The sequence below is a fragment of the Choristoneura fumiferana genome, chromosome 18 (genome assembly GCF_025370935.1).
Source record: "Choristoneura fumiferana chromosome 18, NRCan_CFum_1, whole genome shotgun sequence".
Classification (NCBI taxonomy): domain Eukaryota; kingdom Metazoa; phylum Arthropoda; class Insecta; order Lepidoptera; family Tortricidae; genus Choristoneura; species Choristoneura fumiferana.
The window spans coordinates 18,364,523-18,378,573 of record NC_133489.1 but is presented as its reverse complement, the minus strand read 5'-3'; the positions used below and the strand labels follow the sequence as shown (position 1 = coordinate 18,378,573).

The 14,051-nt window shown below is 34.8% G+C and overlaps 1 protein-coding gene across 1 annotated transcript in view; it reads left to right on the top strand.

Moving 5' to 3' along the window:
* Nucleotides 1-14,051, top strand: part of LOC141438397 (uncharacterized) — a gene marked incomplete in the record, with an annotated part of 108,557 nt that overhangs the window by 66,853 nt on the left and 27,653 nt on the right. The window contains 3 exon segments of the mRNA XM_074102258.1: nucleotides 4,614-4,686; nucleotides 7,220-7,387; nucleotides 12,087-12,285. Of these exon segments, the coding sequence (XP_073958359.1) occupies nucleotides 4,614-4,686; nucleotides 7,220-7,387; nucleotides 12,087-12,285 (440 nt within the window).

The window sequence follows — 14,051 nt, the reverse complement described above, 5'->3', positions numbered from 1 at the left end:
GTGGATTTTAAGAGTCGTGCTGGTTTTTGCTGTTAGATTCTTACTTCCGTATTTAACAAAAACTCTAATCAATAAATGAGCCAATGATCCGCGCGTTGTTTGTTTTGACTTTTATCAACACTCAAGTATTTGTATCTACAATACATTAAGCATCATCACTGTTAAATGCTACTTTCCACAGTGTTTTTATCGATATGGTCACAGCACTAGTCCGTTTATCATCGAGTATGCAGATCGATGACAGCACGCACTTTCTTCTGCCATTGCTTATGGAACACTATAGTTTATGGTATACGCGTAAACGTAGTCGTGACTGCGTAGAATTTGTAACCACGAACAAACTAAGTATTACCAAGTCTTGTTTACTTGTTAGCGTCAATTGTGGCTTCTTCATCAATCCCATCAACCACATTCCGTATGTCTGCTGTACCAATTATATTGTCGATTCATTTAAATTATTCATTACATTCTCCTAAATATAATGAGAATTAGCATTCCGTATACTTATCTGATTATCTTTTTGAATGAAAATAGGTAATTTGATGTTTCCACGATTTAAGAATCGCATGCATTGGAATCAAACTAATTTATACAAAATATTATTATTTTTGAAATAATTAAAAAAATACTTCGTAATCACGCATAGTTAAAGTGGGTTATTATTGTGCTTTCAAACTAAACAATAATATGCAGTTTTTACTCTTAAGTATCAACCATAAAGTGGCGAGATAGTCGAAACGGCATGAATTACGAAAATATGTGAACACGACTTTATTGTAAAGTTAATAAAATTGTGAATACATATTTTTCTAACCTTATCCGTACCAGTCTTTTTGTAGTCGACTGTACCGAATTCTGCAAAGTAAACAAAAGGCAACGCCACTTTTTATTTTACCATCTTCATTAACCGCAGCTAAAACAAATGAAGCGCGACTGAAAGCTGTTAAACAAACAATGGTTGGTTTCGCAGATTTCATGGTATAGCGGGCCGTGGTTCCGTGCCTTGAACTTGGCAGACAAGACCATGGGCGAAGATGCTTTCCCGGGTCATTGTGATTGAATCGTAGCAGGAAACTTTAGGTATCTAAAGACAATGCAAATGGTTTTTTTATAGTCGACTTTGACGGGCTCCAGAATTAACTAAACAAAACTACTTCCTTTCGTAAAGCGAAAATAATTATAAGTATGTTTATATTTATTATATTATCGTTTATATTATCGTTCATGTAGATGTGTGATGTGTGTTTGATGAAATCGGTTGGATAAAAAAAAACCATGTCTAAAGTCTTCTTGCACCAAATCAGCAGTCCTAAGTCTTGATTCTGGCAACTGAGGTCTATAATTCAATAACATTAATACATCACATTCTTACGCAAAATATAGACGATTCATTTTATACGTGTATTGTGTTTTTTCATTATAATTCATCAGTTTTCTAATATTCTGCACAAACGGCACTGCAGTGGTATCGTTAGTTCTCTTTCAATCACCCGCCATCCGACAGTATAATTATGTGCAAATAGTGGCGCTGCTTGAAGTCATTAAAGCTCGTCATATTACTGCTAAATTCCGAGATTATGAGTAACCCAGGGTTAAGTTGTATCAGGTGTATAGAACTGTCATCCCTAATCCGGGTTGCTGTGAGGAAGAGCTTCGGTAAAATTACGGGCGTATTAGTTATTTTAACTGAGCCTTCTAGATTCGTAACGCATCTTCAATGCGCTGATACTGTGTGTGCCAGTGCACGCAGTGGACCGCGCTTACCATTAGCTAATCAGACTTACTAAACTAATTTTTAATAGAGGTGGCCGAAAAATCGTTCGTCTTAGCTATTTCCATTTACCTTGATCAAATTATATACTTCGTGAAGCTAATCTTAAGTCTACTTATTATAGATCCATTAGATTTTAAAAACAATTACATTTTACAAACTGTACTTTCCGCGCCTCTATTAAAACCCAATGCTAAATGAATGGCTCTTATAAAACACGTGCCATAAATCCTATATCGGTTCTAACTTACCCCAAGGCGACGAGATATAGAAAAATCCTTGCTTTTAATACAATTTGCAGTGCAACAATCAAATACCTGTAATTTACATGCCACAATCCAAACCACAATTTCATTTGAGCTCGTGACTGCGTTCGTTAATCACAAAATAACACATAATTGAATTAGATATGAAACAATCGAATTAATTCAAACTCGAGCCATTTCATTAAGACTGACACAGCCTTGACTCGAGTCACGCTCGTCCAATGCCGATGGAACTTGTACGTAATGTGCACCTACGGTAGTGCAAATCATAGTTGACAGGCTGAGGCGAGGTCTTTCACTACGTGCTAATACTATGCTGTTAACACAGAATAACAAGCAACTGTTAATTACACCCTTTTATTTTCAATGTTCACTTATACATAACTAAATAAGTTATTATCACACTATTTACCCAAGAACGTCGTTATGAAAGTTCACTACCACACTACTGACGACCACGACCGTAAACGTGATGTATGCTATTACCACCTCAGGTGTATGATATATACCTATGCCAAAATTCCCCTATATGTTCCAGAAGCTCATTTTCGACTTGCAAGAAAAATAAGTTGCATTACATCGTGAGGCTACAATACGAACAAAATTGAAATGCTCAATCGAACGCCGCAATGTAACGCATCTTGTACGATTTTCTCGCATGTCTCGACTGGGCTTGGACGAATCTGGGATAGGGATAAGACAAAAATTTGGGATAAGGGTAAGATACTCGATATCGGAAATTACTTTACCGATGTTCCATATGGGTCAAATACATAGCTTAGAGCTTAATTCCAAGACAAACACAATATCAGTCTCAATCAACTGCATTCTCCTCGGTAAACTGCCACGCGACAGTAGCGCCAAGGCCGCCACTCACTGCGCCCGCGCAGGCGCCCACTGGTTCGTCGACCCACTGATGTGTACAACCTTTATTTTAGGATAGGTACTGTTTGTTTAAAAAGTAAATATCATAACGCACGCTTTTCAGGTTGACTGATGTGAGCACAGTTAGTGAGACTCATTTGCTTAAATAGGTAGTTTTTTTGCAAAAATTGCACAAATTAGAATAAAACCAATCTTAACAATAAGGATGGATAAGTAGAATAAACGAAGTAACACATTAACATAGAATTTTTTCCTTTAGTCATGAATGTCAAAGATCCAGATAAAGATCTACTGAAAACGATACTTAATTATGTAGATAAGAAAATATTTTAGCCACGTAAATAAAACAAATCATCTATATAAAAGCCATTAAGATGAAGTGTCAATTATTTTTGCGATTTAGGGCAACAATTGAATCATAACGCAATGAACTATAGGTTATATAAATAAAACTTCAATGTCGAACACTTTAAACATGCTAAATATATAAACATTTCCAAGTTCAAATACGACACGATAAAACGCAACAATCGCCTTCGCATGTCAATGAATCAAAAGTCGAATAAAATTGTTGTTATTGTTATTAAAATCGTTTCACTACACATCATTCAGGTAACGTGACTATAAAATTTTCTCTATAACGCAATTTAAGTCATTATTTTTTAAGTTTAATAAAACAATCACGTTAATAAGTACAATCGCAAGCAGGTGTATTATTTGGAACACGCTCGCGGCGCCTGCTTTTATGGTGTAACGCATTTATATAAATAAAATTATACCATCTTCGTGTGACCTCAAAGAAAATGTGAATTCGCAATAGCTTAAATGTCAAAGGCATATAAATTTGTTTATGTTTAACTCGACATTCCGTTCGTTTATTACTAATACCTAATTGTAATTGTAGGAATTTTGGAATTTTTAACCTTACCTATATATATATATATATAAACTACGTTCTTTTCAGTAATTTATATTGTGACATATTTTTTAGTATGTAGACTTTTGAATAAGTATCGGCTACGGCAACTTCATTTGATGATTTTATTATTCATGTAGATACCTACGTTAACTGTTCAACAAAGACACTTTCGAAAGAAATCATTAAGGTAATAATACTCTACTAAACACCATGTTCCGTCAATTGAATAGAAAACTGCATATTCTTGGTCGGTACACATAGTCAAATAGAAATAAGCAATCTGTAGGCACGTCCAGTACTTGGTAGCGTGCTTGAATGACAATGGCGAGTACAGGCATTCTTAGAGCAATGCCAAGGAACGGTTTTAAGAAAACAATATTCCGATGTTGAACGTTAACGAAATACTAATGAATGACAAATTCCTATGACGTCATTCTTCAATTTGTTACATGAGAACCAAACATCGAACTAGGTTTAGTAAGAAAAAAAGAAAAAAGTTTAATATTTAAAATCTGCATACGCAAAATAAAGCAGTGAGTAGAATGAATTGTGATAATGTTGTGGTTAGCTTAGCTATGGCTATGAATTAAACATTACCGTAATAAAAATGGGTTTTTACCAGCAATATTGTATTGAAAAAGTGTTTGGCTGCAGTCCAACTGCAAAATCGACAGATCACAAGATACTAGAGATCATGTTTTGAATAATTTGCGTTCCAGATTTATGTTTACTTTTACGATTTGTTTTTAATGTAAATTTTCTTTCTTTACAGAATTGGTCTATGCGGCTTTGACAATCCACACAGAGACCAGAAAACTATAGAAACAAAAAGACATATCGGACAGGTAAGCTCACACTGAAGTATTTTAAAATAAAATTTATTTTTGACAGTTACAATGAGAACATAGAGAAAGAGAAAAAGTAATTCCTTATCCCATTTGAGTTTTAAAAAACGCTTCTTAGTGCTTGCCTACATGATAAAAGGAAGCCCTCTGCAGAATTCCAAGCTCTTAGTCCCAGTAGTTTGGGCTGCCAATAGAGAACCACGACGTATTTAGAAGAGAAAAAAATAATACTTAATTAAGTTTTTACACTCACTCGGTCATCATTAGCCGTCATCTATGACACCTACGCTAAAAACAGACATGACCGAATTGACCGATCATCTAATAACCACATACCTTTAACTAACCGATATCCCATTACGATACTAAGCGTTTTTATTATAATTCCTAAACCAAGTAAATAATGACGCAATATTGCTGAACTAAGCTCAGTTACAAAGGCAGAAACTACAGAGGCAGAAACTATTAAAACTAGACGAAAATCTGTGAAACAGAACTTTGATTAATACCATACTCTTAAATAGACATTACTAACATGAAAACGCCCAAACATTACAAGTAAATGCGGCTTTTTAAATCACAGGGGTAATATTACATTACAACACGTGTCGGAAACAATTACAGATACATAAAAGGTTGCATAAGACCGAATGCCATAATTAGTAGGTACTCAAGCTGCAGTCACAGCAACGGCGTAATGTCATGAGAAAACTGTGATAGTCAACTTTGTATTGCTCAGTAACTTTTGGTGATATTCAATATTATGTACATTGGGTAAACTGTTATTAATGTTAGGAACAGTAGAGTAAACTTTGAAAATATATAAATACATCGTTATTGATTGTACCTAAACATATTTGCCAGATATAATAGGAAGTAGAGAAGAACTGGAATAATGTTTCGAAACAGTTCTCTCAAACAATATGATCTAATATGTTTTGACATTCAAATGAGAAAGATAACGAGCTGTCTAATACAAGGTCAATACCTTGGCAAATATTGATTCGGGTTCAAGCTTAACTATATCTTTAGATGTAGAGGCTAGGCTAGATAATTATCCTCTTCAAGACGTTAGATCTTCAAGACAAAGAAACATTTGAGATATGATTAATTCATTTTTATCTGCTCTAAATCTTTATATTAAACGTAAGGCCGGTAGCTAGACGAGCACGGTCAACAGTTTTATTACCCGTATCTAATTTTTGTGTACTTGAATCAAATCACCTATTCAAAATTACGAAAACTCTTCCTGATTCATGATCTGAGTGCAGCGATTCGATATTGATTGTGTTCATTTTGAAAGTAATCTATCAAATGGTTAACGGCCGCGTGCTTTAAACGTGCATCGATTATCCACGGACTGCTGAGTGTGTGGTATTTGAAACCGGCGTGCGACAATTAACTCGTTTCGTCAAACTCGCATTATCTACATCAGAACTGCAATGTTTGCTCCATTTCCCGCTATCTACTACCGGTAATTTTACACTTGCAAATCGCGGATATGTTCTAATGCCAATCGATAGCTACGATATTGTTATGGTTTATTTAGCGTTGTTTTGATAGCATAATCAATTTATTAGTATTCAATAATGTAGCTCGTTACGTAACATTCGTTATTTACGGCAATTAGATACATTTCATCGCTCTAGATGTGATAACTCAGCTGCAAGCTTAGTATAAGTAAATTATGTTGTATTCTAGATGTGATAACACGTAACTGCATAAACTAACTTGCACTTACCTAATACATGTTGTCACGTATGGAGCGAAGGTATCAACTCTAATCACTTGCTAGAAAAATAATAATTAAATATATAAATTATATTCATAATTCTGAATATATAACTCTTTATTGTACTTTAAATACATAAAATTTAAACAACAAAACAGATGTACAAAGAAATTATCCCTCAAAAATACATGTAAAAAATATTAAAATCATTACTGATCATTTTAAAAATTAATCCGTCTTTTAAGACAAATTAATTAAAATTAACTAGATCTGTGAAAACATTTATTACACGTCTCGTCTTTTTTAGAATCGTCATTACCACTTTAGCAGGAATTTAATTAATCTGCTGTTCAATCGAACTTTAAAACCAAAACCTTTTCCGCGCATTGTTTGAATCTGTTCCCAAAATTTAAATATGCATAACAATGATTTACTTGACATGCTGTAACAAACGTGAGACTCAGCTGATGTCATAGGTCAAAAGATTATTAGAATAAGTTCTTTTGTTGTGCACCTAGTTCGTCTCATAAATCATAGTAAGATGAATGGCGTTAAAATAATAAAAACCAATGCTTGTCGAGGCAACGACCTTGAAGTATTTGATGATGGTGAGATAAGGTATGACTCTGATGTCATCAGCCCTAACGGTGTAGACAACAACATGCTTCACTTTTGTTTTAGTATTGATGATGATTAATCACTTAGTTAAGTTCAGTGTAAACATAAACTAAGCGACGAAGGCTTAACTGAACTACAATAATTTAAAACTAACTATAGTAGCATTTTCTGTTCTTTCAACAGGGAGTGAAAATCAAAATGGACGATGCTGGCAATATACTCATCAGACGCTACTCCAAGACTAGCGTATTTGTGAGGAGTACAGCAGCGACCGCCAACGAAGAAACAGCTATAGGCCAGGACATACTAAAGCTACCTGGATATGCACTGGATCAAGAGAAAATATTCAAGGTAAGAATTAACTTTTTTTAATAGTGCAAGTTGGACTCGCTGTATTCCGCACATATCTAAAAGCCAGTAAAAAATAAACTGCGCATAAGTAAACTATTCTATCAAAATGTTGATCGAAACTTCAGGATTATATTTACTCCATTTCCCATGGGCATTCCCAAAATATGGATCTTTGCCTTCATTTACTTTTCATGATGAACACCCATGCAAAATTTTATGTACCATCAGCCAAATATGTGGTCCACCACCCTAAAGTTGATAATCCTTTGCATGTCATAAAACAATAATGCCAATAGACGCGTGTCAACTTGAAAGTTCGACTTATGCAACATATTCATTTGATAGGAACCTGTTTAAATATTTATACAGCTCTTATTTGGCCGACCGTACCTATCTAAACGTAGCGGTTGATATTTTTGGATTCTATCCCGATTCCGTGGGAACATTTGAAAATAATTATAAATAAAGATAAAAAATGGGTATGTTTTAAGCGTTCAGCAATCTACATACCAAGTTTTATCCAAATATGTGCAACAGTTTTAGCCTCAAGGAGTAACAAAAACGCACACAGATATAACTCACAAACTTTTTAATATTAGTAAGATGAAAATTGTATGTATTGGAATTAGTAAAAAAAGCGCCTTAGTAGGCATGAGATGTTAATAAACATTACGACTTCAAACTTGTCTTATATATGAAAACCAAAGCTACAGTCAGCAATATTTACCGTCGTGACACAATTAAATTGGTTTAGATCAATCATGGTTCGATATTAGCTACTTAAACTGCAACTTTAATGACACGTTAATTGAGTAGCCAGCTTTAATTGGTATTTTCATTAAAACGTGACCTACATTTGCCTACTATTACCCACCGACTGCCAACAATTTTGAACCTAGTACAAAATTACATCTTCACTTTTGAAACTTAAAATTAATCTCATGTGATCCCTTTTTCTATTGAAATAAGACTCAGCGCTTAGCAACAAATATTCATCTCGTGAGCTCACAAGATTAGATGATTTGATTTCAATATTGAATGGGTGTTTACCAGCAATAATTTCCTTGGAGATGGAAGTGTTTGTAAAATCATATGTCGAAACACGGTCTATTAATTCCATGGTTGCCTACATAATGACCAAACTGCTACTTACTACGATGGTAATTTTCAATGAAGCAATATTGAGAATAAAATTTTCCTTTTTACTTCGTCTCTGCGATCTGAATCATTTCGATCAGTAAATTCACTTTTCTCACATCATTGCTATAATTGCTGGGATTGCTTTATCTAACATCGTACAACCTTAATGTCTTAGATTTCATAACTCGTAAAGACAATAATCGGAGAAAAAAAATTAAGAGCCCGGACATTACTCTAATGCGCGTTGCATTGTGGCTTCGGTCATTTGCGGTGCATCACGAGCATCCATGTTTGAACACGATTCAGAATTTGTTGGCCATGACATTGCTACATAATTTATTTTTAGTTGATGTCCATATTACTCAATCTTCATGAACTTGATTTGAATTTTTGATGAGACTACCTTCTTCACTTTCGTCATCGGTCTGTGTTATATGGTCCATAATGAGCGTGGCTTTAAGCAGTTTTATCGGGACAAATGATTTAAAACAATGGCACAATGGGACTCTTCCTAGAGAACGATTCGGATTCATTAGTAATTCATACCCCATTAACCGCAAAGTTTTACGTAACTCGGTTTGCCGCGAACAATGCAAAAAGATAGCACCATTAAGTAACGAAAAGAATGGTCATTGCCTCACTTATTTGTTGCCTCTTATTTTATTTTCTTGGGAGTACCCAACGAAAGCAAAATTGCCTCAAGCAAACTGAGCCATTGTCTGCGTTTTGTCCAAATTGTGTTGATTTTGTTATGCGCGTAGATTATTTTGTTAAGCTCAGTATTTGGCTTAGGTCGGTACTAGTCAGGCGCAAGAAGATTTTTTTAGTATCTATGTTATTACTTGCACTTCGCAAATCAGTACGAAGCTAACTCTAATCTCGTCAAAGCATAGAGCACTAAAGGTCTTCATTAAAAAAAGAAACAATACCCGCAAAGTGTTGAAACTTGTCGATCCCTGAGATTTTTTCCTGCGATCCATCGCGTTCCCACACCGAATTCTCGCGCCTAAATTAATAAGAGACAATGTTATCTGGCGTCTCATGTCAACTAAACCGCAGTTTCTGCACAAACCTGCTTTGTCTACAGTAATCTAGGGTTCTTTAATCGTACTTTTTTCTATCCAAATAATGCATTACGTAATTATACGATAAGGCAATTTAAAAACGAATCGCTTAGAAAGAAAAGAGAGAAAAATACTACGGATTTTTTTAGTACAAAATATGCTGGACAAAATTTGACTTATTATATAAGTTACTTATTTACTTACTGCTGAAAATTTTAAACGTATATTTGTAATAACAAAGAATATTATACGGATCAAAAACATAACCCTCCTTTTGGGTTTTACCGCAATCGGGTAAAAATTAATTGAGTCAGAATTAGAATAGTGTGATATGAGTTAAGTACTCATTCTTTTTTTAGAAAAGACATCTTACTACCTAGTGAATTGTAGGACTTAAATACTACTAAAAGTATTTACCTACCCCTTATTCTCATCTTTAGTTTCTTAAGTGCCAACTATGAAAACTACATTAATTCCATCCCATTTGGTTTGCTATTGCTGCTCTAAACAATTTTAAAGATCATTTATTACCTTGCGCAAAACTCAATTCATCACAACAGCCCTGAGTATGCTACCAATTAACTGATGGGATTATTTCGTAACAAAATAACAGAACAAACATTCCAGTTATCATTCGAACAGTTAAACCGTACCGGGTAATTTAAAAATTCCGTTGATATTGAACTAGCGTTAGAACGTCGAAATTTTATTATCATGTCGAGACACGACGCTATTGCAATCCTAACAATTTGCAAATTGGACTTTAAATCTTTGCATGTTTGGCTACAACGAAAATCTAAAACCACTTTCTCTATTTAACAACGTGGTGAAAAAACGCTGCTGTAGGGTACAAAATCAAAAGAGTTGAAAACAAATGATAAAGGAACTAAAATTTTACGTACTTTTATTGCACATTTAGGTACGTCAAATTTTCAATTACGTTCTATCTAGTTGCTGCCGATTGGAAACCATTTGAAGAAGAAAACTGAAAATTAGTAAAAATATAATAATCTTCGAAATTCTAGATTCATCTTTGAAGTTTTGATAGACAGTTGTGTTGCTTGTAAGTGATTAATTCACAGATACCAAAACTCTTAATTTCTGCTCTTAAAAAGTACAATTAGTCCCTTGGCAGAACAAAAGCACTAACAGCAACCCGACTACTATGTGTCAGATTGTAAACAACAATACTTCCGACGATTCTTGAACTAAATAGTTAACGTCACATAGAGTTGTGAGGCGTCGGCATCTTTAGAGATAACATCGCTTACCCGAGACGGATGGCTTGATGCAAGTGACGTTAAAGTGCACTGGTTATGTAACGACTTCATAAGACTCATTCAATTTCGATGCATCTGACGCGGCGGTTTTTGTTTTAGAGTACCTTTGTAGCACTCGTATAATTTGATGCAGGATAATACCAAAACACTTTTGTATAGTTCTTGTTCAATGATTCCATTCAAGTAGCTTTACTAGGTTTTAAATTTTACAAGCAAATAACAAGTGATAGTGAAAAGTAACTTTACGCCTGTACTATCAGTATCAGTACCTTTTGTTCGCCACTGGTTCTTGCAATGGTAATTTATTAGCGGGCTGTTTTCCGCAACTCAATGACGCTTTGCGCAAATTTTGCTTGCAATGATAACGTATTAAAATTGCACTCAGGTTTTTATAGTTGTCATATTGTAAACTCTTAATAAGTGTTTTGTAGCCAGAAAAGAGTCCCATCACAGCTTCCACTTCCCAAGTACAAAAGTAAACTTTATCCTGATCATACGTCTTATACAAAAAGGATATAGGATACCTACGTATAGTAGAAGTTTTATTCCTGAAATTTATTGAACCTACTGAACCCAGGTTTTTTACATCCATGCCTTATCAAAATGCGACCAAATTGCTGCTTACTTTTTATCGATTGTCTTTTCATTACCGCCTGATGTCTTGTTATGTAATATTAGCTCGATACGATCTCCAGCCTCAATTGATTCGTCTACAAAGAGACCGTTTTGATCAATGTGTATGTTTAATTGAGATAAAAAAGAAACAGCGTTTTTTGGTAGTTTGATTTTAATAATATGATCTTTATCTTAGATTACTAACACTTTCATATTACGAAATCCATTTATGATGTTACGATGACTGGGTTAAAATTCCAAACGTTATTATTATTCAATTTTGTTGAGGTCTTTGCCCTCTGTATATTTGCACTTCAAAAATTTGTTAGTTTTAAGTGAACGTTTAGCTTTAATAATTAACTAGAGGTATTCTTTCAAATAAATTAAAACCAAGTTATCTGCTTTCAGGATTAATGCACTGACAACCTTATCACTAAATATGTACCTAATCATCTCTATTTCTAAAACTTACCTATCCAAACTGGCTTTAAAAATTATTACCATATTTACACCTATAGTATCTATGAAGCAATTTAATGTATTACTTTTAACTTTAATTATAATCTAATCAACCATATCTAACTTTGTAATTTTTTTCAGCTATTCGACATGAAGAGATTCCAGGCAAATGTGAACCGAGAACTCCGGCGCTCCTACCCGGACCGCAGGCGACTCGAGGCCCAGTGCTTAAGCGCCATTGGCTTCGTCAAGGCAGAGAACGACCTGCTTGATTGCCCTATCTGGGTACTCATCATCAATGTGGTCGCCATGGACATGCTCAAGTCGAAGTTGCCGCCTGGTATGTATCAATACTATTACTCTAGGTGAAAAGAGCTTAGCGTGGAGTGAAAATGTTTGGTAGACATCCTGGTGAGTAAGGGTGCCAGACGAGCATAAGTTTTTGAGTCGTGAGTCACGTATTTTCTGTCTCGTAATTTCTGCTGCATTCGGTTTTATACAAAAGTCTAGTTTGTACCACACGGTGACTGTAAATTAGTTGTAGGAATTTTGATTGAAATAAAATATTATGAGACCAAAAGTACCTACTCGACTCACAACTCATAAAATTACGCGGATCTGTCTTCACCCTAAGAGAAGCGTGAGTTTGTTGTCTTCGGATGGAACAACTTGCAGTTTAGTTTAGTCTTACACTAGCTATTTTTGACTGCCGTTAACTTTGAAGGAACATTCAACAGGTCAAATGAAGTTCATTTCTTCAAGACACTAGTGGTTTAACTGTTACGTTAATAAAAATCACGAATTGATCTAAAAGTGAATTACCACGTAGTTTCTATCAACTAAGCCCTCTATCGAAGTTAACACATAAGTTTGCTACTTGGTATCAATACATCATCATCATCATCTCAGCCGTAGGACGTCCACTGTTGGACATAGGCCTCCCCCATAGACCTCCGTTGCTTCGGTTGGCAGCGGCTTGCATCCACCGTGAACCCGCGGCTTTAACCAGCCCGACATAGCCAAGCGAATTAGCTCGTTGAAGTGGCAATGGGCAGGCCAATATAGCACGGAGAACAGATGGCCGTTGTGGCTGAAAATTACTCGAGTGGAGGCCGCGGATCGGCAAGCGCAGCGTAGGACGTCCACCAACGAAATGGACGGATGACCTGGTAGTATCAGTACAATACAATACAATGACTCTTTATTAAACACCCACAAATATCAAGCGAATACAAAAAACAGGTACACAGAAAAAAAATTACAAGAAAAACAATACTGCGGGTCGGGACATAACTTTTTTTACATTTAGTATCGTAACAATGCAATGTATTAATTATATAATGTATTAATCAATAAGTAGTTGGTTTGTTCGTTATCATTTGTAGGTATAAAGACAAAAGACAAAGCAAGAACGAACAGTGATTCAACCAAATACGGTCAGCTCAGGACTGACAGATTAACAGCTCTTTCTTGATTCTTTACTGTATAGGATTTCTTTCTATACTCATACTCAAACTCATACTCTTTATTGGTAATATCATTATTACATGTTGCTTTGTTAAATTAATTTAATATATTCTAAGTGAAGGAATTAATTAAATAATTTCAGTAAATAATAGCCGTATACTGAATAGGATTTAAAATCCAATCACAAATATTAATAAATTGTGCACTCACCTACCTTTGCTTTATCAGATGAAACTACTAAATAGTTGTAAGTATAGGAATTGACAAGCAAATCCGGTTGTCACGTCAGCTTGGCCTTTGTGTGACCAAGGTCGTAATCGTAAGTTGCTTTCTATACTAGTTTACTAAGCTAAAGTTGCATTGACCAGCGTAGTTATATCGTTATAGGACTTTGTCTTATTTATTGAAAGCGTGAATGAGACCAAGTCTTTGTCGCTTAGATTATTTTGTGAATTAAACGTCAAGTGAGGATGAGGGTAAATTTTCTTAAAATTGCGTACTAATAAAATTAAATGTATTCTTACATACTCTTGAGCTTGCACTGACGGGTTTTGTTTAATACCCGGTTAAGAATAAAATTTGTCAATAACCCAATATGTATGTATTACTTACTAACTTCATTGCTCAACAGCAAAATGA